The following is a 22405-nucleotide window of genomic DNA, read 5'->3' on the forward strand; positions in this document are numbered from 1 at the left end:
TACGGTGCCAACTTGTAGTAAAATTCGTAGGAAAATTCCATGCTTCTGGTCAGTTACTGCAGTGAACCAACTCTGCGCTCCGGCACACAGAGAGGGTTGTAGCACCATAACAGTGCAGGGATCTATGTGTAAAACAACGTATGAAGTCACGTATTAAAATCACACTGTCCTCTTGGGAAAATCCATTCATTCTCGTGCTTGATGCATTCGATACAATGTTACACAGGATATATGCACGGCACCCAGCCCAACCTGTGGTCGTGCACTGTTCACTTCAACTGAGGAGAACACGTCCCAGAATTAGTCGACTTTTGTATACTATGATAGTATTCGGTCTCCATTCTAGACTAATCTTGGGTCGTCAACCAAATTGTGGATCTACCTATATTGCCTAAAGTAGTCAAAATGTTGGAAGACTATTACGCCCTTCTCGGGATCCCCAGATCGGCCAACGATGCCGCCATCAGGAGCAGTTATCGTCGTCTCGCGTTGTTAACCCACCCGGACAAGAACAGGGGCAACCCCACTGCAACCAGGAGATTTCAGCAAGTATGCTTAATGACACGTACGATATCGTCTCTGAAGGAGTACACTTTACTCACGTTGAGTTCTGCAGGTGGCCGTAGCTTATGAAACCCTTAAGGACCCATCGAAGCGAAAGGTTTATGACACTCAGTGGGCAGGAACAGCCCAATCTTCTTCCACGACGTCGGCGACGAACGACTCGTTTTCGAACAACACCACGGCAAGCGAATCTTTCTGGGGTAAACCAGACTCGCCGTCCACGCAGCAGATAGTAGAATTGGAGAAGAAATTGCAGGAGCTTAAAGATAGAGAGTTGTCACTACGGAGTGAGCGAGACCCCTTGCTCCCGATATTGATTGGCATGCGTAAAGTCATGGAAAGGTTTGCTGCAGAATCAGATGAAGATGACGAGCAAGAGAATGCAGCGAAAAGCTGGTTCGCGTATTTCTTCAAGAGAGAAAACTCGGAGGAAATCATCCAGGGCATAAAACGGCGCAGAACAGAACGGGCCACTGGACGACTAGTCCTCGAGGCGAGGCGAAGCTCTCTAAACTTGCGTTATCGTGCTCTTGAGAAGGATATACAGGAGAATACAGCTGCCATGGCCACTTTGACAAGGCAGATAACCGATGCAAGATACGCTGAGGCACAGCGTGAGCGCGCTGAACGTGCGCGCCGATATAACGAAGAGCTGAGAACGAACCATCAGCGGGCCGAGGAACAACGAACGAAAGAGCAAGAGGAGTTGAGAAAAGCGGGAACGAAGCGAGACGAAGAACAGAAGCGACAAGGTGAAGCCGGGAACCGGCCGCGGGCACACGCTTGGAATCAGTGGCAGCCCGGTCACGATCATCCCAAGCCAGATTCCAGACACCAACAGACCAAGAAAAATGCACAAGAGGGCAGGAAACCCGCGACCGGATTCGCCGAAAGCTTTTGTGATCACAGGGAGTGGTGGTCTGAAGTAATTGGTAGGCATGAGTGCTCGCGTTGTCATATCTTCATGGCTAAGTATGCATTTAAATGCCCCTTGTGTTCAAAAATAGCATGTGCAAGATGTAGAACGCAGCTTAAAGGTGGTCGTCAACAGAAGCATAGAGCGTAAAAACATTTACGTGGATTATCACAGAGCAATTGGGGTTTGCTCGAAAATCGGCAATGATGGCTGTAGCACGATGACAACGGCTACATAAGTATCAGCTATGTACTTGGGTTTTTGTATTTAGTGTACGCATTTCATCCTACTTTTGATGTCGAAGACCAACGCATTCTACATTGTGCCTTGATAACTTCATCACACACTTTGAAGCTACTGTCAGTTGGACAAGTACACATATTGCCATTTACGTCTTGAAGCCCAGGTACTTCAATGGGGCTTCCTGGCATGGCTGTTAACATGCTAGACCGGTAAGGTATCATATCTATGATCTAGAACGTCTTGACACTTCCACTTACGTTTAAAAGTGCTGCTGCCACTCAGCAGGTAGTATATATACGTTTCGCCTGGTAACCTATAGCATACCGCAGGAAATGATGGTATATGCTTAGAGCGAGTAACCTACATATGTGGCAAAGGGTCTTGGATTAATATATAAACCATTTCATCAACTCTAGGTATGGTTTACTGTATACCAAGGACTTGTTGACCATTTCATTCACAATGCGCACAATCTTAGGCTTTTCGTCACTGGATGCTCGCGTACACTTAGCAATGTGCCGTTACAAGATCATTGCTATGATGTAGCATTTGTGAACAATAGCTCTACGTCTTTGTATCCTGAGTGTAACGTTCTATACGAAACGGGTATTTCTTCAGACAGTTTCCCGTCGACGGCCAGTTGACCCTCAGTAAAAAGTCATTGCAAGTGACTTCTTTGGTGGGATCAAGAAGCAGTGTCTCATCTTCTATAGTTACTTCCCGACATCTATCAGGATCTTTAACCACGCGATGGGAGGGCGAGGGTTTCAGCTCAAGAGTAACAACTAAAGTGTGTAGAGACTTTAGCTCAGCCATGGCGGCCCATACAGATGCCCATGGAGTATCGCCAGGGGCACTGGCTGCATCCCAGCCTGGCCAATTTCGACTGAACGAATTATGAAAATATGCACTCATATGCTTCCCACGACCGTGGAGAGCTAGAAACAACCTGACATGATGCAGTGCTTCGAGATGCCGGGGGATCATGGCGCGAGGAAATGTCGTGATTGAAATCATGTTGTTAAAGTGAAGAATGTGCGTTCGGTACAGGGTATCAACGGACTCTAAGTATCTGTCTGTTATCAGTAATGAATGGAAGGATACGTGCAATACTGGGTATCATGTACATGGTGCGACAGACTGTCAACAACGCACCAACATGACGCTTTTCTTCGGAAGCCGTGCGCTCCTGTACCTCCTTGTATTTCCAGTTGATCCCCGGCGGAGAGTCGGTATTCGGCATGCCAATGCACGTTTCGTGGCCAGTTAAACCCAGTGATGCGGGATTCAGGCACCGTAGGGTGACTAGATTTTGCTCGTAGACAAAAATATGCAAATTCCCTTCTCCAACAATATATCCATAGATCATAGAACGGATTTCAGGAACGAGTCTTGTCAGGAACAGCGAGCTGGGTTGTGGTTCCGGTCTAAGTATCGCAGTTAAGGCCTGAGGCCGTGTACCAGACATCATCAGCTACTGTCCAGCTATCTCCTTTCCAAAGATATAATCTTGGCGGAAGCCCTTTTTTGTCCCAATAATCACAAAGTCATCTCCAATGACTGGCACTTGAGAGGGACAGCAACAGCAGCCAATTTCGATGACTTGGCAATATGTAGACGAGTTATGTCTTTATCAAACCACCACGGCGAAGGCAGAATGCGAAATGCGAAATGGCGGTGGTACCTAGATTTTTTTTTTTTAACTATTGGTGGTGAAGTCCTACGTCAGTCCTTGATTGGCAAGGAGCACAGCAGTAAGCGTTCTAACCTTAATGTAGTAGGCTCGAGTGATGACCACATTGCGCTCTGAGCTGAGCAAGGTTACATCTCTTACCAATTGTGAAGGTTCATTTAGACTATTGCCTTTGATGTAATTGTTGGCCTGAGTTATGTCGATAATGCAGTCGTTAATCGCTATGGCATGCTTCACGATAAATATTGGAGATCGGCGTTTGTTCTTGCCTGCCATTGTCGTGGTTCAATTTTATTCAAATTCTATACACCGGGTGGCTACGCAGCCACAGTTCCATAGTTTTCAAGTATTCCCCGCCACTGGAGGCAGGATGCCCATTCTCGAACGAAACCACACTATATCGACGTGAATAGAACAGAAAAGCATGGCAAACGGGGATCTAAGTCTATGTGATCTCGCGGATATTCTGTTAGCAGCTAATAACATGGTGCGAGATTATTGAGATGCAGACGACTGTGCCAAGCTATATCCCCGTAGATTCCAACAAACCCGCGATCACCTCACGGAGAAGTCACGTGTATAACCACAGTGACTGAAAACGGGTTCGACCTTACGGTAAGTTACAATGTACACCAGCTCCTTGCTCTTCACAAGTCACTGTTTTTAGGAGCATCTCTTAGTGTTCTCAGAATCCAAGGGTCTTCCTCGGAAGTCACAACATTTGATGTTTAGGTCCGAGTCTAGGAGAAGATTCCCAACATTTATATCGCAATGGAGAGCGTTCTCAACTTGGATAAAATGTAAACCCTACACAGCCTACAATGCCCATTTCATCCTTCGCGTTCAATACGTGGCGGGATTCTGGCGCAAGAAAGCTTCAATCGAACCGCCCACCATGTACTCGAGTAAAGAGGCCATCGTCGTACATACCTGTAGTGTGGATTTTGCGCCTCGACTTTCAGACCTTACAAAGTAATTTTTCTGAATTGTCAACGGTAGTTCCGGCCCTCCGAGGTGTAGTTGCCCGTATCTTTAAAGGATATGCCAGAACGGCTTTCATGTCGTAACCCTCCCTAAACAACATTCTTGCTTCCTGCCGTAATAACATCACCGGTTCTAACACTATTTGGGTACCAAAGGGGAAACCTGTTTGGATTCATGGCCGAACATGGAGCTAGATGTCAACAACACAGAACAAGAGAGGCTAAGGTAAAGTGGTGTAGATTCGGGCCAGGGAATCTCCCTTAAGTGACCCTGAACCATACGTCAAAATGGTTCAAAACACCCTTGCAGGCTCTATCACCAAATAGTTGCAAGGTTTATCAGCTCGCCTGTTATGCCATGCTATGATAGAGGAAGGCAGCTACTGTGACTAGTAGGTGACATTGGCGTACGGATAGAGCAGGACAACTCATAGGTAGGAGGCTGATCTTGCACGTCGTAACACGACAAGATACAGGTTTCTCTCCTTTGTTTGGATAACATTATTTGCTCATGGTAAGATAGTATTGAGCATTGAACAGTTCATTTAAAAAAAGCCTAGCAGCAAAGTAGTATATATTCAATGTCTTCTGCTTACAATTTGTATATCGATGATACTGGGTGCTTCAATTCTAACACACTACATACGCTTTGACACGAGTGTCAAGTCACGACAGGTTGCGAAGCGCATACTTACTGACCAATACCGTGTTTCTCTGCATACGCTGCTGACGTTTATGCTAGATTAGATCCCTACCTTCCAGGCGTGCAGACCTAGATGAATCTTCTGACGCTGCTCGATTTTGAACTCAGAATAGGGACTTTGTTATCAATCAGCGCCTAACCTAGTGTTATCACCACTAACTACGGTCAAGGCAGGTTGCTCCAAAACCATGATACTAAATTCAAAGGCAACACACCAGCCAAGAGCTTGCATTGGACGCACTGATGACTTGGCTGGGATGTGCCATTCCCCCGAGCCACGATTGGGGGAGGAGGCATGTCAGCCACGGTTCGCATTTCTTTGGGAGTCGTTCGCCGTCAATGAATCTGCAGTGGGAGATGTAAGGGGGTTATGTATAGGCATTATTTCGAGCTTTCAAAACGCGGGTACCCCTGTAGCACTCCAAGCCCCTTGAGCCCCACTCTTAACGTTCGAGATGGGTTTGGTCGTGACCTCCGTCCTGTCACCACCTTTCCCGCCAACAATCAACCCAAAACGCCCATCGACAACTTTATCCAAAAGCTTGGTACTAAAGATGTTCACTCTAAAAAGGATTTAGACGTGCATACGACGAACTCATCACGGACTACCCAAGTGCTAGTTATACTCCGAGTCTTCCTCGCTGCAAGTTGGCGACAATACCTTTTGTCTTGTCGCCGCCGAGCAAGCGCCCAGAGCACCTGTTTCGTGGAGGCTGAAACCGCGAGCCGTTCATCTCGTCGTCCCTTGCGACAGGTTCGGTCTCACACGATGTCATGCCCAGTACTCCTCACTGCCTCGATGGGCCACGTCCTCGTACCATGCAGACCACGGTGGGATGTCTCGTCTTGGCGGGTGGCCTGTCTTTGTTTAGCCAAGCTGGTGGATCTTGCTCTTGCTCTCGCTCTCGCTCTTGGCTCCTGTCGCCTTCGCCCGGCGCCCGGCATGATGCCAAATTGACAGGGCCCCATCGCGGGCTTGTCCGCTGGTTTTGTGTCGTGAACCTCTCTTCCTGTCTGTTTTCTCTTCCCTTTTTCCGCCTTTTCTTTTTTGATGCTATTCACGTCAGTTTGAAGATCCGTGATCTACGTGCATTCCTTTTCGTGTGGTTCGCAACTGTTCTCTTCTATAGTCGCTTGAAGCGTATTTTTATTCGATCTCTATATTCTTCGTCCCGACAGCTGGCCTGCCATACTACATTCCAGAAAAAGTGAATCGCCGCTCATTTGCAGACTCCACTATACCTCCAACAAAACTCACGACAGCTCGCCCCAGAGAAGAACAATGAAGACTGTTTTCGCCCTCATCCTCGCGGTCGCCGCCTCCATGGTCTCTGCTGGTGTCATCATTGTCCCCATCAAGCGAAACCAGATCGTGCCCAAGAACGCGGACGATTGCTTCTTCGGCGTTACGACGCCGAATGGTTGCGGGTACGAATTTATAACGTCTGGTTTATTTTCACAGTATAAGTAGGCTAACATGTTCCGCCAGACTTTTGCGGAACTGAGGCAGGCAGCTTTCCAAGTGCCACGGCAGCAATACTACGAGAGCTACGAGTGGATGACAGCGTGTTGGATTATAATTTAGCTTCCCATGGGAAAATGGGACGTTTTTGGGCGACTTTGCCCCGCCGCCAATGCCCTTATGTACGAAAGATAGAGCGCAGTTGTTGGCAAACCACTTTGGTACCATACTTGGACTGGCATCAGTCGTGGTCAACCGATCATGTCACTCAGACAAACGGACTGGACTTGGCACGTATGGAACAAAAAGGACAGGGCGCAATTTAGGGGTACCCTTTGGAGGAGGCCTGTGGTGGAGTTTTGCTTCGTGTCATAATATTTAAGATATCACTGAATTAAGAATAGACGTAAAAGCCAACCATCGAGATCCCGTGTGAATAGAGCGATACAATGTGCAATCGCGCATGCATATTAATGCGTAATGCTAAACCTAATTCGTACGAGTCGGGGTTCAGCACGACGACGAAACAAACCCGGCGATAGAACCAACGCGGCAATTTAAGGAGAGCTTTTCGAATCCAGAAGCTGATCAACTATACCCTTAAAACGCCTTCGATATGCGAACGTCACCATGATGCAAACCGAAATATAATGCTAAAAATAAGAGTCCTTCCAGTCGTTGTCCTCATGCACTTTCATTGTCATCGATGGCAAGGTTGGCCTTTGACTGCCGAGACGGGTCGTAAATACGGAATTGATAGAAGATAATCCCATCTTCGACCATGGTGCCGAAGGAACCTAGTAACCAGGGAATCGCCTTGACAATATAATCCGTCTCCTGAGAGTAGGCGAAGACGCTCGCGCCGTATGTCAGGTTACCGGTCAAGGACAGGAGAAAGAATAGGAGAGCAAGACCTGCATCTATGTCAGTCACACGACGAATACAACCAGAATCGATCGACGGACCTTCGCAAGACTTCTCTCGATAGTTCTTGATGATTTGGGGGATGCGCGCACACAAGTAACACAGCGCACTTATATAACCCAGACTCATGCCCACGATTGTGGCGGATGAGCTGGCTGCTGTAGGCGCGACTGGTTCCCCGGATCCGTTCCACGCTCCAGCTTTGTACGATACGAACCAGCCCACAATACCGACTATGTACACGGCGGCCAAGCTTAGGGTGTTATGCAACCACCGGTGGTTGTCCGGTGTCTCGTCTTCGCCCGTCACTAGATGCGCAAGTGAGTCGCCTAGACCGGATTCTTCGCTCCTGGCAGATGCTCTGCGCTGCGACCCCGGAAGGCCGGCCGACGATGTTCTACGGCGGCGCAGCAAGGGCTCGTCCTCGGAAGCGACGGAGTCGGTGGACTGGGCTCGTAGCCTCGCAGCCCTGCGGGCGTTGATGGTGTTGTAATACATACATTGGCTAATAAGCACGAGGTCGGTGAAGCAGAAGTACGCTGCCAGCGTAGTCGCACTTGGCGCGAGCCCGGTTACGAGTGCGCCTGCAGAGCCGTTGAAGTTAGCATATTTCTTGGACAAGTAAGCATGTGCTGCGATGGCGTGAAGGATATGGCCCGCTCGGATTGGTTCTTGGATCACGAATCTGCGAATATCGCGATGCGGGCGCGGACCAGGACTTGGGAAGAAGGCGACTCTAGCAGTGCTCAATTGCATATTGCGTACCAGACAGGTTCGTGATATCACCGAACAGCCATATCAGCAGGAATGGCATAGACAGGCCGTCGGCGCTCCGCGACTTGTAGTTTGTGATAAGCTGTGGGATCTGTCGCTCAACTGTCAGGACTGCCTCACGGGAGGGATGTTCTACCGGATTGGACGTACCAAAAGACAGATCCATGCCGTAAGACTAATACTGCCAAAGACCCCCGACAACGCCTCGTTCACCGGAACTTCACCCTTCGATAAGGAAAACATGTTGGCCGAGGAGGAGCCAGTTTCGAGACAGCTGGTTGAGAAGGAGTGCAAGGAAAGGGGTGGGAGGTGCGAGTTTCTAGGAATATAGGTAGAGGTGAAGTAGGAGGGGCTCGTCAACCTGCCGGCTGGGTCATGCGATCAGAAATCGTGGGGTGGAACAGAATGTTCGACATGGATATGGAAGTACTAAACCAAACTATAGATATGGGAATTTTCTCTCGACTTGCTGATAAGACGACTCGCTCTTTGTTGCGAGATAAGAGAGATTCCGCCTGTAATAGCTCATGCAAACGGTCTAGCGCCCGTGTAGTTTGCATGCAAATCATCTAGTGCAGCGGAGCTGACCGGGTTCCAGCCACTGAAAGTCCAGCCGTTCATCAGCGAGCAGGCAGCGCAGGCAAGGGACCGCCCACTGACGTCGTTCCTGCGCCTGTCTCTGCAGCAGCAACCCCACCGAAGTCGCTCTCCACGACCCCGTATCGTTGTTCAAAGGAGCCGCGGCTTTGTTGGCCGGATTGCAGTCAAACCCGCATACCAAGCAGCTCTACATCTGTGAACGGCCCATCTGAACCAAACAACAAGCAACTGCATGCTTTTCTACTTCTATTTTGTCCACTTAGATGAACCACTGCTGACGACTCGCCTTGTGTCCCATGATAGACACCGCCTGGTCATCTGATAAGCGACCGGGGCGAATGATACAGACCTGATTAGCGGTCACGTTTCCTTGCCAACCAGCGACTGTCGCTGGTTGAGCTGGCGCCAAAGTGCCTGAGAGCAGCGCGCGACGTGTCGGGCCCATTTAAGTTGACTCGACGCTATAGCCGTGACTCGGGCCCGGGATTGACCTGTAATCTAGTTCTATTACTTGACATGAATTGATACCTTTTCTTGTTTCCTCTTGCAATTGCCATTGACCAAGTATATCTATACGACGATGAAATTCGGAACAAGTGCTGCAGCTCTCGGGCTACTACTACCTGGTGTCACAGCCTGGGGAAGTGAGTGCACACTACTGCGCACGAACATGACCGATGTAGACACTAATCCAAGCGCGTAGGCTTGGGTCATATTACTGTCGCCTACATCGCAAGCAATTTTGTCAAGGAAGACACCGCAACCTATTTCCAAGATCTGCTGCGAAACGACACCGAACATTATCTGGCTGGCGTTGCCACATGGGCCGACAGCATCAGGTACACGAAATGGGGCCGTTTCACGAGCAACTTTCACTTTATTGACGCCAAAGACGACCCCCCGTCGTACTGCGGTGTTGACTTCGACAGAGACTGCAAGGAGGACGGGTGCGTGGTCAGCTCAATCCAGAACTACACGACCCAGCTGCTGGACAGCGACCTGTACGCCTGGAGACGGGCGCAGGCCGCCAAGTTCGTCATCCATTTCGTCGGTGACATTCATCAACCGCTGCACACGGAAAATGTCGCTCGGGGAGGGAACAGCATTCATGTCAAGTGGAATAACGCCGAGTTGAACCTCCACCATGTCTGGGATTCCAGTATTGCCGAGCAGATGCTAGGGGGCATCCGAAGGAAACCATACGTCGCGGCCCACACGTGGGCCACGAATCTCACGGCAGAGATCAAGACCGGCAAGTACCAGGCAGAAAGCAAGCTGTGGGCGGACGACCTCGACCTTGATGACGCCATTGCCACTTCGATGAAATGGGCAAACGAGACGAATGCTTATGTCTGCACACACGGTAGGCACTCATTTCCCAGTTGTGGTGTCTCGTAGGACTAACGTTACTCTCAGTCTTCCCCGAAGGCCCTGTTGCAATCGAAGGGCAACAGCTTGCGGGTGATTATGCTGCGAAGGCTGCACCGGTGATCGAGATCCAGGTTGCCCGAGCTGGATATCGGCTTGCTGCCTGGTTAGATCTCATTGCTGACAGGATCCGTGATCAAACTCAGACTGGTCGTACCGGCGAGCTTTAAAAAAACCCCCCCGACTACGTCAGATACAATATCTCATCAAATTATCGCGTAAAGACAATAATAGTTTTTGAAAATGATAACAGTTTTGGTCCACCCATACACGTGCTTGAATGGAAATGTGGAAACGTGGGCTGCAGGAGATGATATATCCATCCATTATTACATGCCTGGCTTATGTGCCTTGCAAGTCGTTAGAGCAACTTGCACGGTATTTGCTACTAGGACTGCCGAACAAAATCTTCTCTCTGTCAAGCGTCGCGAAGGTGACAGTTCACAGGCAAGGAATAATCGAAAACCTTATTTGAATGTGATATTTCGGAATTGAACTGACACAAAGATCCACGCAGTGAAGCACGGATCGCCTGTAGTGTGACCCGTAGCCTTGTAAAATAGAGGTCACAGGTTTTCGTTCGGAGCGGAAGACCCATGGCAATTCAGCAAAGATGTTTTCTGAGTATCTCCCCCCTCCAACAGCTTTCTGAACCACATGCCATCCTTTCTTGGAAACAATGACATATGGACGAGATTCTGCCAGGGTGTTTTCGGCTGAACTTTTTCTTTCGTGGTTTCAAGATCTGTCCTATTTCACGGGGCGGGCAATTCAAATCATTTTGCTCAAGCGCAAGGGATCTACCACGATCGTGAACCAGGGTCTTGGTGTTTCAGCACCAAGAGCTTGGTACATGCCTCAAACACGAGCGTTACCGCAAAGAGATCCCATCAAATGCATGCCGATTGCAGTCTGAGTCCTAAAAACCAGAGTTTGGTTCGGTGTTTACACTCCGAACAGGTCAGTTTCTTGGAAAATGGTTGAGACTCCAGTAAATTGGAAGGATTATAAGGTTACATCCAAGCAGCAAGGAAGCGCTCAGATTGCGGTAAGCTTGGGGTCAAATCGAACCTTTCACAAACCAGAAAGCATGCAGTTCATTTGAAGTGCACAGTTACACGAACTGCTTTTGTGCACTTCTGCCATTTCGTTGAAAGTTGAGATGCTTCTCAAAATAGATTACATCTCGAATAGATCAGAACGCTATGTTTGGATGACGTCCAGAAGCAGATTGCAGAGCTCTCTGGCCGATGTGTTGCACGGCACTTTGTCGTCCGAATTTCTGATGTTGGAAGTGTTTGAAACGATGCTTTCATCCCATATGGTTTTCTCAATGTTTGGAGGTTAAGCGAGTGGATTGTGTGGATTGATGTGTGATAGGGGGGGAAAGCACAGTGAATCCCCAGAGGCGATCAGTACGGATCACGAAATAGCCAGGTCTGAAGCCCAGTAAGTACGTGTGTTTGAGGTCTTGGCGCGGATGACAAGCTTGACTCAACGGCATAAGCGATTGTGAACGTCCGGCTTCGGGTAGGGTGCGGCGAGGCGAACCGACGCAGTTGCGATACTGATAGGAGCCAGGGTCCCAATGTGTCGCTTTGTGGTTGGGTTTGGGGCGTCATAGTCCTACGGCATTTCTTCGCTCCTCCGGCGCAGTTGTCCTAGGCATGGACCAACGATAAGTTCGGATGTCGGCAGGGCGCAGATGCCTCATTGCTTCGAGCCACGGTATATGGAATAGGGTTGGATTCTGGGTGGTTGAAGGAGCAAGCGCGTGGTGCATACTTGTTCGACCACTCCGAAATAGGCTAGACAAGTTCAATAGGAGTTGTCTCAACGCCCGGAGGGGTCTTGCTGGAGCCCCCAGAATCCTCGCCAAGGAGGCTCTGCAAGGGCGGTAGTAGCATTGGACAAGGCACCCTTGCAGCGATTTTAAGCTTCTTTTTGGGCGATATTAGATCCATTAACTTAGGCTTGAGGCGCGTGCTGGCCTTGACGGTGACAATGACTGTGCTAGGTTAGTTGTATCTATACAGGGGCTTGAGCATGGGCAAGGCGCTGTGCACTTGGGTGCTCAGCCTACTCCGTACATGTATGTAAGTTGGGAAGAAGCACTCCATTAACTGATTGTCGGGCCACAGGTAATTCGATTGTCCGGCTTGATGAGTTGAAATGTAGGTATCTGAAAGCTGTGCCTGGTGCAAGATCAACTACGTGTAGCTTGGCGGCTTCCTACAGTAGTTTCGCCAAGATCAGTTTATTGGGGCTGATGCAGTTGCGATTCCACTACCATCTTTGGATTGCGCCGATCTTATTACCGTACGGCGAGTAGCAACGAGGATGTTGTTTCGACTTTGCGCCGTTGGGATGCTGTACTGTAGTCTTGTGTGCATCCACATCGCAGTGCAAGTCCGGATGGTAGGACACCAAGGGATGAACAGCCACACACGATAGCTGGAAAATATGGGACGCGAGTGCACAATGCAGCAATACAGTCGCATTACAGGTGCGGTATTGTGTGCGCTCAGATTTCGCGCTTATCCATGTCGTCTCGGTCTGCTTCATCGTCGCTTGAGCCGAAACATGACTTGCTTGATATTCAAAACTGGGGGCGTTCGGGATTGGCTGCTTTCTGGCTGGTAGGGGTCTGGGGTGGGACCTGCGACATCTTGAGCCGCAAACCAAATCCATTTTCAAGCGACCTAGGCAGGCCAGGCCCCCGCAAAAGGGACGGGCGCCTTTCTCGATCATCAGCGGACTCAGTTCAGCCTTTACATACGCAACATGTGTATTCCCTTTAGGGAAATCTTGATAATATAATCAGAGTTACTGCGTATACTTCACTAAACTAGTCCAGTTTATGCAACGACAATTACTCGTGGAGTTATGTATGTAGTAACCTAACCTAGGTCAGTAACTCTGTTAAGCGAGCAGTGGTTATCGCAATAAACACACAACAGCTCCTCCACAACACCCCCGAACATAGGGCTTGAGCATTATTTGGATGGTGCCTGATCTATCATTGGGTATTATCATTGGAGACTGGGGCATGAGATTTGACGAGCTGAAATTGTCCCGGCTGATCAGTGTTGCAGTGCCATCTCGTTGTCCGTAACGTCTTCAGTCTGGCATTGGGGTCAGGACCCCCTGGTAGCGCCAAGAGTCAGACGAACAAGGTTCTTAAGTCTAACTTGTCGAACCGGCTCAGATACTCGCTCGCTCATCCTTCCCGTGTCCCGCTTCGAGGCCTGCCCGGGACTCATGCAAAGTCCTGTCATCTTCTCTACTCCGTCTCTTCTCAAGTTCCCTGTCGACGTTTAGAGATTGTGGATACGGGTCCTGCCCATGACACTCGACATGGGGCGCCGTGATGTAGTGCTGATTGTGGAAAGCTTGGCCATGCACCACCACCTTCAAGCACCTGGTCAACCTTGAAACCATTCTCTCCAGTCCGTATATAAGAATGTCAAGTCTTGGCTTTCATGCCATCTTGTTCAATCCATCTATTTCGTTCTTGGGTTCTCCAACATTTTCATCATTCTTTTCTTCTCTTCTCGCATTTGCGCTGGTAGTGTGGTCTTCCATTCATTCGTTCCTTACAGCTTCTTCTGTTTCTATCCACCTTCAACAAAGAGTCTGTGACCTTTTTATTTCAGCTTTCGAAAACGGTCTGGAACCAGTTTGAGCATACGCCCTAGTATTTATTATTACTTCGAAAAGAGTCGTCCAGACAACGAACGAGAATCCACGAATCATCAGTTCAGATCACGTTATCAGTCACAATGTTGGTCAAGAGTGTACTTGTTGGGCTCCTAAGCCTGTCCGCCATGGCAGAGGCTTCCGTTATCCGGGATCCTTTCGACAACGTTCTTCACCAGCGGGCTAGCCGGTCTCTTCAGGGTCGACAGAATCGTGGCGGCAACCGCGGCGGCAACGGAGGAAACGCAGGCAATGCAGGAAACCAGAACAAAGCTACCTCCACTGCTGCCGCTGCCACCAACACCGCGGCTACTGGAAACAATGGCAATGCCAACAACGGCGGGAACAACGGCGGGAACAACAACGCCGCCGGCAGTGCTTGTCTTGCTGCCAATGCTATTCAGACTGGCAGTGCCGCCGACGGCTCTCAGGGTGCCAGTGCCGGACAGGCCAAATCCGCAACGTGAGTGATATGGCATTTTGAGGGGCACTTTCCTCTACTAACATTGCGATTAGGGACGCGGCCAACTTCATCAACTTCTGTCAGGGCGAGACTCTCACCAACGGCCTGCAACAGAAGCAAGGTTCTTGCAACGGTATTCCCATGGGCAAAATGCCAGCCCAGGCCAAGATGATCTCGGCCGTGTTTGTTAACCCTCAGAATGGCGACAACATTGCTGCGAACCAAGACTTCAAGATTTCTGTTCAAATGGCTAACCTCGCTGCCGGCACCTTCACCAACCCTGATAGCACTTACTACTCTGCCCCTCAGGATCTTGATGGCAGCGGACAAGTCATCGGCCACACTCACGTTGTCGTTCAAGATACTGGCAACAGTTTGAACCCAACCAAGGCTCTCGATGCCACTCAATTCGCCTTCTTCAAGGGAATCAATGATGCTGGTAACGGAAACGGCTTGCTATCCGCTGATGTCGCAGGGGGTCTGCCCGCTGGAAACTACCGTGTCTGCTCGATGACTGGTGCCGCCAACCACCAGCCTGTCCTCATGCCCGTCGCCCAGCGTGGCCCTCAAGATGACTGTGTCCGGTTCACTGTTGGAGGCAATGCCAACAACGCAGGAGGCAATGCCAACAATGCAGGAGGCAATGCCAACAACGCAGGAGGCACTGCCAACAACGCAGGAGGCAATGCGAACGCAGGAGGCAATGCGAACGCAGGAGGCAATGCGAATGCAGGAGGCAATGCGAACGCAGGAGGCAATGGTAAGTAAATCTTTACTTTCAAACATTCCTAGAAGTCAAGACGCTATAGTACCGTCTCCGATCTTTTCAACATAAGCCTCACACAGATCATCCTGCCTTGCTTTACAAAGCATCAGATACAGTCACAGACACACTCTCCACAGCAGATTACAGCAGACTCTTTCCATCACAACAGCAGCTTCTTCCTCCACTACAACAGCAGCTTCTTTCCAATCACACAGTTCCACTAGCTCCTCCAGCCACTCCAATCATACATGATCTCACCACACCGTCAGTCGCAGCTTAGCGACTTCCAGCCTCCTAGGTTTGATTAGGTAACTAACAATAATATAGCAAACGGTCGTGGAGTAAGTACAAACAACAACTCCGAATGAACGTGTGCTCGGTCTACGAGGAAGAATCAGCTGCTGTTAAGATTGGTCGAGAGTCTGCTGAAGTCGATGCTTCTTACTTACACTATTGTCTACGTTGTTACCAAGTACCATTTACTGACTACATTCCAGCGGGGTCGTCAACGACAGTAAGCGCCGCCGTGGGCGGAGCGGCACCGGCAGTGACACAGTCTGGTGACCCGAGTCGGCCGTTTGCAGTCAAGTAAGTGGTCTAGTCAAAATCCAAATTGCAAGTATGTATGCTGACTCTCACTACAGTGGTAACACATTTGTCAACCAAGCAGCGGCAAAACAGCGGTCATGCGATATACAGTTCAACTCGTGCGCGGACGCAGTCAACGGCGGAAAGGCTAAAGGTGCCACGCTTGCGCAGTGCTCGGCACAGCAGACCACCTGTAATGCGTCTTAGAGCTTTTCTGGGAAAAGTTCGAGACTAGGACGTGTCGGGCCGGACTGTAGATGGCTGGCTGTAGAGACGAGGTAATGGGTTCATGCATCGGCAGCTGTCCGATTATGGGGGTTCTGAACTTGATGGTTCTTTGGATGAGAGGGATGGATATGTTCGCCTTCCTCGTTGTGTTCGTTGATTATTGCTTGCAATACCAGCCGACCGAGAATGGTCAGAGGCATATGACTCTCTATTTTATTTATGTTATAATGATGCTCTATACCACAAGTCGCTTGTACATTTAGAAGATTGATTGTTTTTCGAAAATTAGTTACATTTCTTTGTGTTCGTCCAATGGTTGCTGGATAGCTAGAAGAGAAATGGGAGACCATACTACAAGCAGCTCGTTGACGAGTTCCAAGCTAGACTAATTGGTGATCCTACAGTCTCCCTTGAGATACCGAGGGACAGTTCCCCAGCGCAAAAGATAGCCCACCGCACTTGAGATTGATGCGCCAACGATCGTGAGTCTCTTCTCAGCTGAAGGCAGCTCTGCCGAGTTCATTGGGATCGGGCGTCCCGACCTGCCGAAAATAGCCGCCAAGCTGGTTTCGATTCTGCGACACGGGACGGAGACTTAGCGGTTTGATCCACCCCCGACCCGCATACATCCTTTTGACGCCCATGGGAGCTTGACGCGAGCTGCGAGGTGGTCAAGGCATTTGAGCCCTGCACCAATTCTTTTGGGGGACTGGAAACTACCACCTAGATTAATTTGGGAGCTTGATAATGACAATGGCATACTCTAAAAATAGTTGAAAACAAGCTCAATTGCTCGATGTACTAATTATGCTCTGGACGCATTTGTTACCGATGGTCGAGATCGCATCTAGACGACTTGCACAGGCTCCACCTTCTACTGCTTGAGTTAGGCTTACAAACCCGTGCTGGTGTCAAGATGTGGAACGTGAAGCGTGGGAATATCATCATTAGAAAAAGAAATGTGTCATTGATGACGTCTCTCTTCCTTTGTCTTTCTGGGTACTTGCCCGTAGAAACGGGACCTTCCACTTCAGTGCCGGCTAATCATTCTTGTGGAGCTCTATGTTCGGAATGTACGTCTTTATGGCCTTCCCAAGTAATAACAATAATTGTGGCTCTAATGACCACCTGAGCGGGCTTCAATATGAAATAAGATGTTCCTCAAATACTGGTTACGAAGAGTTTATGATTGTTACTTTTTTTCTTGAGTGCCTTAAGAATATGTCCCGTTTATACGACTCTGAGGTCCCTACACTATGCGGCGCTAATAAACTGTGCGCGGGCTTGATGTCCCTGAGAAATTTATTGAACTTGGAAGAAGTCGATGTTGAGGATGGGGGATGAGAACCGATGAATGGCCGCCACTCGGTTGGAGCCGGGTTCCAGGAGAAACGGCAGGAAGAAAGTCAAGGAAGACGATCACTCTTATTTAACAAAATCTTAACATATTTGGGCGATAAATACCAAACACCTTGTCTATATCGACCTCGAAATTCGATAGTATACACTATTGATACTCTATACCTTCTACGGGGTCTACCTGGTTAACGTGAGGCGCTCACACAAGGCATGAGAGTTAATTCACAGCCTAGGTTTGATTGGTGACGTCTCGTCTGGCAACTTGTTATGTCATGGTTGGCGAGAGACCTTCTAAGAACTTCTTACCAAAGTCACATTGAGCGAGACAGGCAATGCGTTTGGTACTATCGACCCAAGCAAGAACAGTTCACGAGATATGTGGAGGGACAATTTATTGAACACTACGCTTCGTATTTCATCTACGGCAAATTATTTGTCCCTGCATCACTTTGCTCATGGTCTCACTTATAGGCATTATATCCCAAGTTCCGGGAATAGATCTGCCTGGGGAGCACACCCTCAAGAGACCAGTCCGTCGGCGCGATGGCCTATGCGGCGGTGGCTTCCTTCAAACTCGTCCCACCTTTAAGCTCTCCCACCTGGTCAGGAGCATTTCGAAGCTGGGCCGATCAGTAAAGAAATCCAGGTATATGTGATGGAGCTTATTGACAGTATTGATCACGGTGTCATTTCAAGTCGATGTTTTACGAACCAGACCGTAATAGTTGGGCGGGCGGTGGAGTTTGAAGAAACCCACGAATGCTACATCTGTTGAGTGAGCTTTGACTATTTATATGAAGTAATCCTAAAAGGTACCAGCACTAAATAGATGTACGATAGTTTTGAGGGAATGCTGAAGTATAAAACAAACTAGGTGGGTTATTGTGGTTGCAGCAATTGGATATTGGTTTCTATGCTACCGAGAACAGTTTGTATGTGCTTGCTTGGACACTGAAAAACATTGAGCTGAATGGCATCATAGCATCAGCTAGTCTAAAATAGAACTAGCACTACTACACGTCTGTATTCACTTCAGCAGAAAGCAGTTATGTTTCTGTGAGATAGTATTCTGGCTATGGTGAAAGTATCGACGAAAACCGGTTATTGAACCAAGAAACGATTCGAGAGCAGCGGTGCGTATAAAACCCAACACGAGCCTTGAGAATGAAACAAAGGTATAAATACCCATCACCTCGCTATTATTTATTCAGAACTTCTCTATGCCAACGTCCAGTAAATGCGTGCTCGTTGCCAATGATGGCTGGGTATATCCATAACTGAAGTGCTTCCAATCAAATGAAATAAAGGATGCGACGCGCCACAAGCTTGTCACAAGCTTTCCCAATGTGGTCGAAATAACAAAAACGCCGTGCCCACTTCCTGGTATATCCCTTTCGAAGCCAATGAAAGTATCACTACTGCGTATTACTCTGCCGGAACGCGTATTATGTTTCGTATCTCACTTTCCTGCGCCCGGTCGTAAATCATTCTTCCACAGCCCATAATCCGCCTTCGGAGGATTCCCTCTCCGGAGGCCACTCCATGGGGACCAGGATTGAGAACCTGAGACCAGTCTCTGCTTCTTTCTCTTTCTGCAATATTCTCATAGACAAACCCCAGCGCTTAGTGATGGTCTGCCTGCGTCGATGCAAAGTTATCGCAAGAGTGTCCTCCTGGTCTGCAAAGATAGATTCCACAGCCTCAACTTCCGCCCGGTTCTTGTCCTGGAGCTTTTCCAGCTCATCCTCCTGTCGTTGTTGGAGCTCCTCTAGAGCCTTTGCTTGCCGGTCTCGCATCACGTTTATTTTTGCTTGATGTAATTGTCGCATGTTCTTCTCCAAATTATACTGTTGTCCGAGTTCGCGAAGATCTCTTTCAGTGACAACGCGTTTGGGCATATCTGGATTTGTCTTCTGGCCAATACCGTCGCAATAGGCTTCCATGTGCTTGAGGCGAATGCGAACATTTCGTTCGCTTTGCTCCAAAGTGCTGCGTAGCTCGATTTCCGCCTGGACTTGGCGATCTTCCAGATTGGTCGTTGTTTTCGAATGCCGCTCTTTCATCTTCTCGATCGTACTTGAATGCTTTTCCACCAATGCCAATTTTTCCTGGGATTGCCTGGACCACATAAGCCATTTCGTCTTCCTTTCGTAGACCCGGAAGCGCTCCATTTCTTCTATTTGAACCTTTCGCAATACTTGAAATTCTCTAGACTCCTGGGTCCGCTTCTCGGCATCAGCTCTGCCTGCAGCTTCTTTCTCGGCTTCTTCTTTCGCGAGGGCTTCTTCCGCCTCTCGTGCGGCTAACCGTTCTGCTTCTTCAAGTCTTCTGCGTTCCAACTCCTCCTCCCCGTTACAGAAGTTGGGACACCCAACAGAAGCGTCCCAGACACCGCCACAGACGTAGCAAAACTAATAATGGCATAAGCATGTAAACCAGTGTCGATTGGCGGCAATGAAGGTTGACTCACCTGGGCCCGGCATCGACAAGTCATGTGGCTACAGCCCTGAGTAAGCTCGACCAAGTTGCGACACTTATAACACCTCCTCCAGCCCGATGCCTCGCCAATTTTCAGGACGGCTTCTAATTCCGTATCTGATGGACAATCATATCCTAGAGGATGTGCACCTCTTTTACACATTACACAAACTTTGGTATGACATTCGCGGCATGTGACTTGGAAGGGGTGTTTCGGGTCGACTTTGGTCTTTGGTGGAATGAACTCGTCACAGTTTGGATTTGAACAGAATACACGGTTCTCCCACGGAGTGGAGAACTGCTGTACTGCCTTCAGGAAAGCAATCTGTTCCTCACGGCTCAGAAGTGACCGGATGACTGACCCTGGTATTGGCTGCGTGCAACACCGTGGAGGCATTTTTGTCTCATCCCTCGTAGATTGGTTGATCATGATTCGAACACAGTTTGTACAGTAGCTATGGCCGCACGGCAGCTTCTCAAGTGTCTGATCAGGCTTGAAGTCTTCTCGACATGCGCTACAAGAACTATAATTGTGTTAGCCCAGCGTCATGCCATTATGACGTACTCACGTACTTGACAAAAACTTCCGGAAATGGTGAGGTTTTCCTTCTCCCGCGCAGCCACAAGATCCTATCCCTGATATCAAGATAGCCCTTTCTTGTGCTGATACTGAACAGACTGGGCGATGAATGGTGGCGCTTCGTTGGTGGAGGAATGTGTATGACCTTTGGTTGGCCAAGGTTGGGGTCAACTTGACTCAGGTACTTGTCATATTGAGAGAACGCCAAAGTCCGCGATCTTTTGCAAGTTAGCGCATTCGGCGCAGGCTCAATATAGTCATCGGCAGACGTGAGAGTAGTGCTGGCTGAGCACTTGGATTCGGCCGAAGCAGTTCGCGCATGGCTGGTATTCGATGTGGCGCTCGAGTCTGCGCTGGAGGTGTTGCGTGTTGCATGTGTGTCGGCGCTTGCGAATACGTTGGACGATCGCGGCACTGCGATGCCCAAACTTGCAGCTTTCTTGATCAAGTCTTCGACGATTGTCGCCGAGCTATCCGGCGTAACTTGAAATACCTGACTGAGGAAGTCGGCCTCTGCTAACTCAGGGAGGCTGTTCGCATTCATGGCGGTTGTGCTTCCATCTGGGAACGGAGGCTTGTGAGCCGGCATGGTCATCGCACGCTGGCGGGAAAGGTGAGAAGAGACGAAAAGCCGGGCAATGAGTGTCGAGATGTGCCCAACCCTCCGGCCGATAGTGGTGGGGGTGTGACGACCGATCAGTTGCCATTCAGTCAGTCCCTACAGTAATTCATTCAGTGGGGTTGCAGTGATTGGACAAGAGCATGAACAACAACTGCATCCATGAGATGACCGCCAGATGGCCCGGTAAGGCGGGACGGTATAGTGGAGAAGTGGTGAGAGGATGGGACCCGTCTTGGAGCCTCCAATCCGCCTCGTCACGGATAGATTACAAGATGAGGGTCTAATGAATAACCTTTGAAGATGAACTCAAACGCTGTAGTAGGAAAGAAGTCTTGCAAGAGCATATGTTCAGTAATCGGACAGACGTGGCGACGGAGCTGGCGCTTATGGTAATGAAGCTTCGATCACAATGAAGCGCAGCTGATGGGTCGATCACAGCGCAGACGTGCGAGCTAGATGTCCGGTGACAAAGTCCCAGTCCCTTAGACCGCTAAATCCGCTCGGGGTGTCCAATGCGAAAGCTGCCAGGCCCCTCGCAATGCAACGCAAATGCACGAAGAAGGGGGGTTGAGCCGCTGCACTATGGCAGGCCGGCAGCAGAGGAGAGTCTGTGATTCGCCAACAACGATGAGGGGATTATGCTCCAAGGCTCCAAAGATCGAGTTCGCCAGCTACAGAATAAGTGACTCTAGGTTGGAGGATGAAAACAAGGTATATCCCTCGGTAATTCTGAAGATGGACTGTTTCCGTCACGAGAGGTCCATCGCTGGGTCCATCGGTCGACTTCATGCAATTTGCTACATAATGGGTGGGGGCGGCATCACTTGTTGGTCTGTGGATGTTTGGCAACCGCCCTCCTGATTCTGAAATGTGTGAGTTGTAAAACAGCCATAAATCTTGCAGCTGGTTAACCCTGTGTGGCGTTCGAACCAGAATACCACAATTGCTAAATGAGGCAACAACGATAAACAGCTTCCGTCTGTGGGGGAAGGGGAACTAATTGATGGCTTTGAAGGAGACGGATGACTAGGGTGCTGGTGACGGCATTCCATGGGTCAACCGTCAACCGTCAACCGAGCCGACTTGTGGCCGCTGATGGTGCATTACTACTGTAGAAGTGGCTCAATGGCCGGGCCTCCCTAGCGCGAGGCGGGAGCCAAAAATGGAGTTAAATCTGATAGCGCCCGAACGGCGACGCCTTTGTAGAGAGTTTAGCCCAAGAAATAATACATGCAGCTGTCATTCTGATTTGTTGGCCTTCGTTTGGTCCTCACGATTTACAGGCTCGCCTGGGCAGTTACCTTCGGGGCTTACATGATGAGACCTGTGCAG

At 49.4% G+C, this 22405-nt stretch overlaps 7 protein-coding genes across 7 annotated transcripts; 4 read left to right on the forward strand and 3 right to left on the reverse strand.

The window, feature by feature from the left end:
* Positions 1-405: 405 nt before the first annotated feature.
* On the forward strand, positions 406-670 carry BKA67DRAFT_524806 (chaperone, dnaj-like protein; the record flags this gene model as incomplete). The annotated part of the gene is made up of 2 exons (XM_046098614.1): positions 406-549; positions 617-670. Coding segments are annotated over 2 exons (198 nt in total), but the record flags the coding sequence as incomplete, so codon positions are not given.
* Positions 671-2242: 1572 nt separating this feature from the next.
* BKA67DRAFT_419038 (uncharacterized protein) lies at positions 2243-3318 on the reverse strand. Its single transcript, XM_046096808.1, has 2 exons — positions 2851-3318; positions 2243-2795 (listed from the first exon to the last, which is right to left on the reverse strand). Exons 1-2 carry the CDS (start codon positions 3192-3194, stop codon positions 2288-2290), a joined length of 852 nt encoding a protein of 283 aa, XP_045953426.1. The 5' UTR covers positions 3195-3318; the 3' UTR covers positions 2243-2287.
* Positions 3319-6384: 3066 nt separating this feature from the next.
* On the forward strand, positions 6385-6607 carry BKA67DRAFT_663280 (uncharacterized protein; the record flags this gene model as incomplete). Its single annotated transcript, XM_046108154.1, has 2 exons — positions 6385-6530; positions 6592-6607. The coding sequence occupies 2 exons, from the start codon at positions 6385-6387 to the stop codon at positions 6605-6607; spliced, it is 162 nt and encodes a 53-aa protein (XP_045953427.1).
* A 371-nt stretch (positions 6608-6978) lies between these two features.
* Positions 6979-8435, reverse strand: BKA67DRAFT_580884 (PQ loop repeat-domain-containing protein). The gene is made up of 3 exons (XM_046103891.1): positions 8413-8435; positions 7530-8353; positions 6979-7478 (listed from the first exon to the last, which is right to left on the reverse strand). Exons 2-3 carry the CDS (start codon positions 8242-8244, stop codon positions 7249-7251), a joined length of 945 nt encoding a protein of 314 aa, XP_045953428.1. The 5' UTR covers positions 8245-8353; positions 8413-8435; the 3' UTR covers positions 6979-7248.
* Positions 8436-9442: 1007 nt separating this feature from the next.
* On the forward strand, positions 9443-10460 carry BKA67DRAFT_595094 (S1/P1 nuclease; the record flags this gene model as incomplete). The annotated part of the gene is made up of 3 exons (XM_046105122.1): positions 9443-9506; positions 9566-10225; positions 10279-10460. 3 exons carry the CDS (start codon positions 9443-9445, stop codon positions 10458-10460), a joined length of 906 nt encoding a protein of 301 aa, XP_045953429.1.
* A 3442-nt stretch (positions 10461-13902) lies between these two features.
* BKA67DRAFT_419295 (uncharacterized protein) lies at positions 13903-15530 on the forward strand. The gene is made up of 2 exons (XM_046096809.1): positions 13903-14452; positions 14506-15530. Exons 1-2 carry the CDS (start codon positions 14073-14075, stop codon positions 15218-15220), a joined length of 1095 nt encoding a protein of 364 aa, XP_045953430.1. The 5' UTR covers positions 13903-14072; the 3' UTR covers positions 15221-15530.
* Positions 15531-18877: 3347 nt separating this feature from the next.
* On the reverse strand, positions 18878-20995 carry BKA67DRAFT_595096 (uncharacterized protein; the record flags this gene model as incomplete). The annotated part of the gene is made up of 3 exons (XM_046105123.1): positions 18878-19804; positions 19864-20395; positions 20445-20995. The coding sequence occupies 3 exons, from the start codon at positions 20993-20995 to the stop codon at positions 18878-18880; spliced, it is 2010 nt and encodes a 669-aa protein (XP_045953431.1).
* Positions 20996-22405: the final 1410 nt, after the last annotated feature.

This window comes from Truncatella angustata (assembly GCF_020726525.1).
Source record: "Truncatella angustata strain MPI-SDFR-AT-0073 chromosome Unknown BKA67scaffold_9, whole genome shotgun sequence".
Taxonomy (NCBI): Eukaryota; Fungi; Ascomycota; class Sordariomycetes; order Amphisphaeriales; family Sporocadaceae; genus Truncatella; species Truncatella angustata.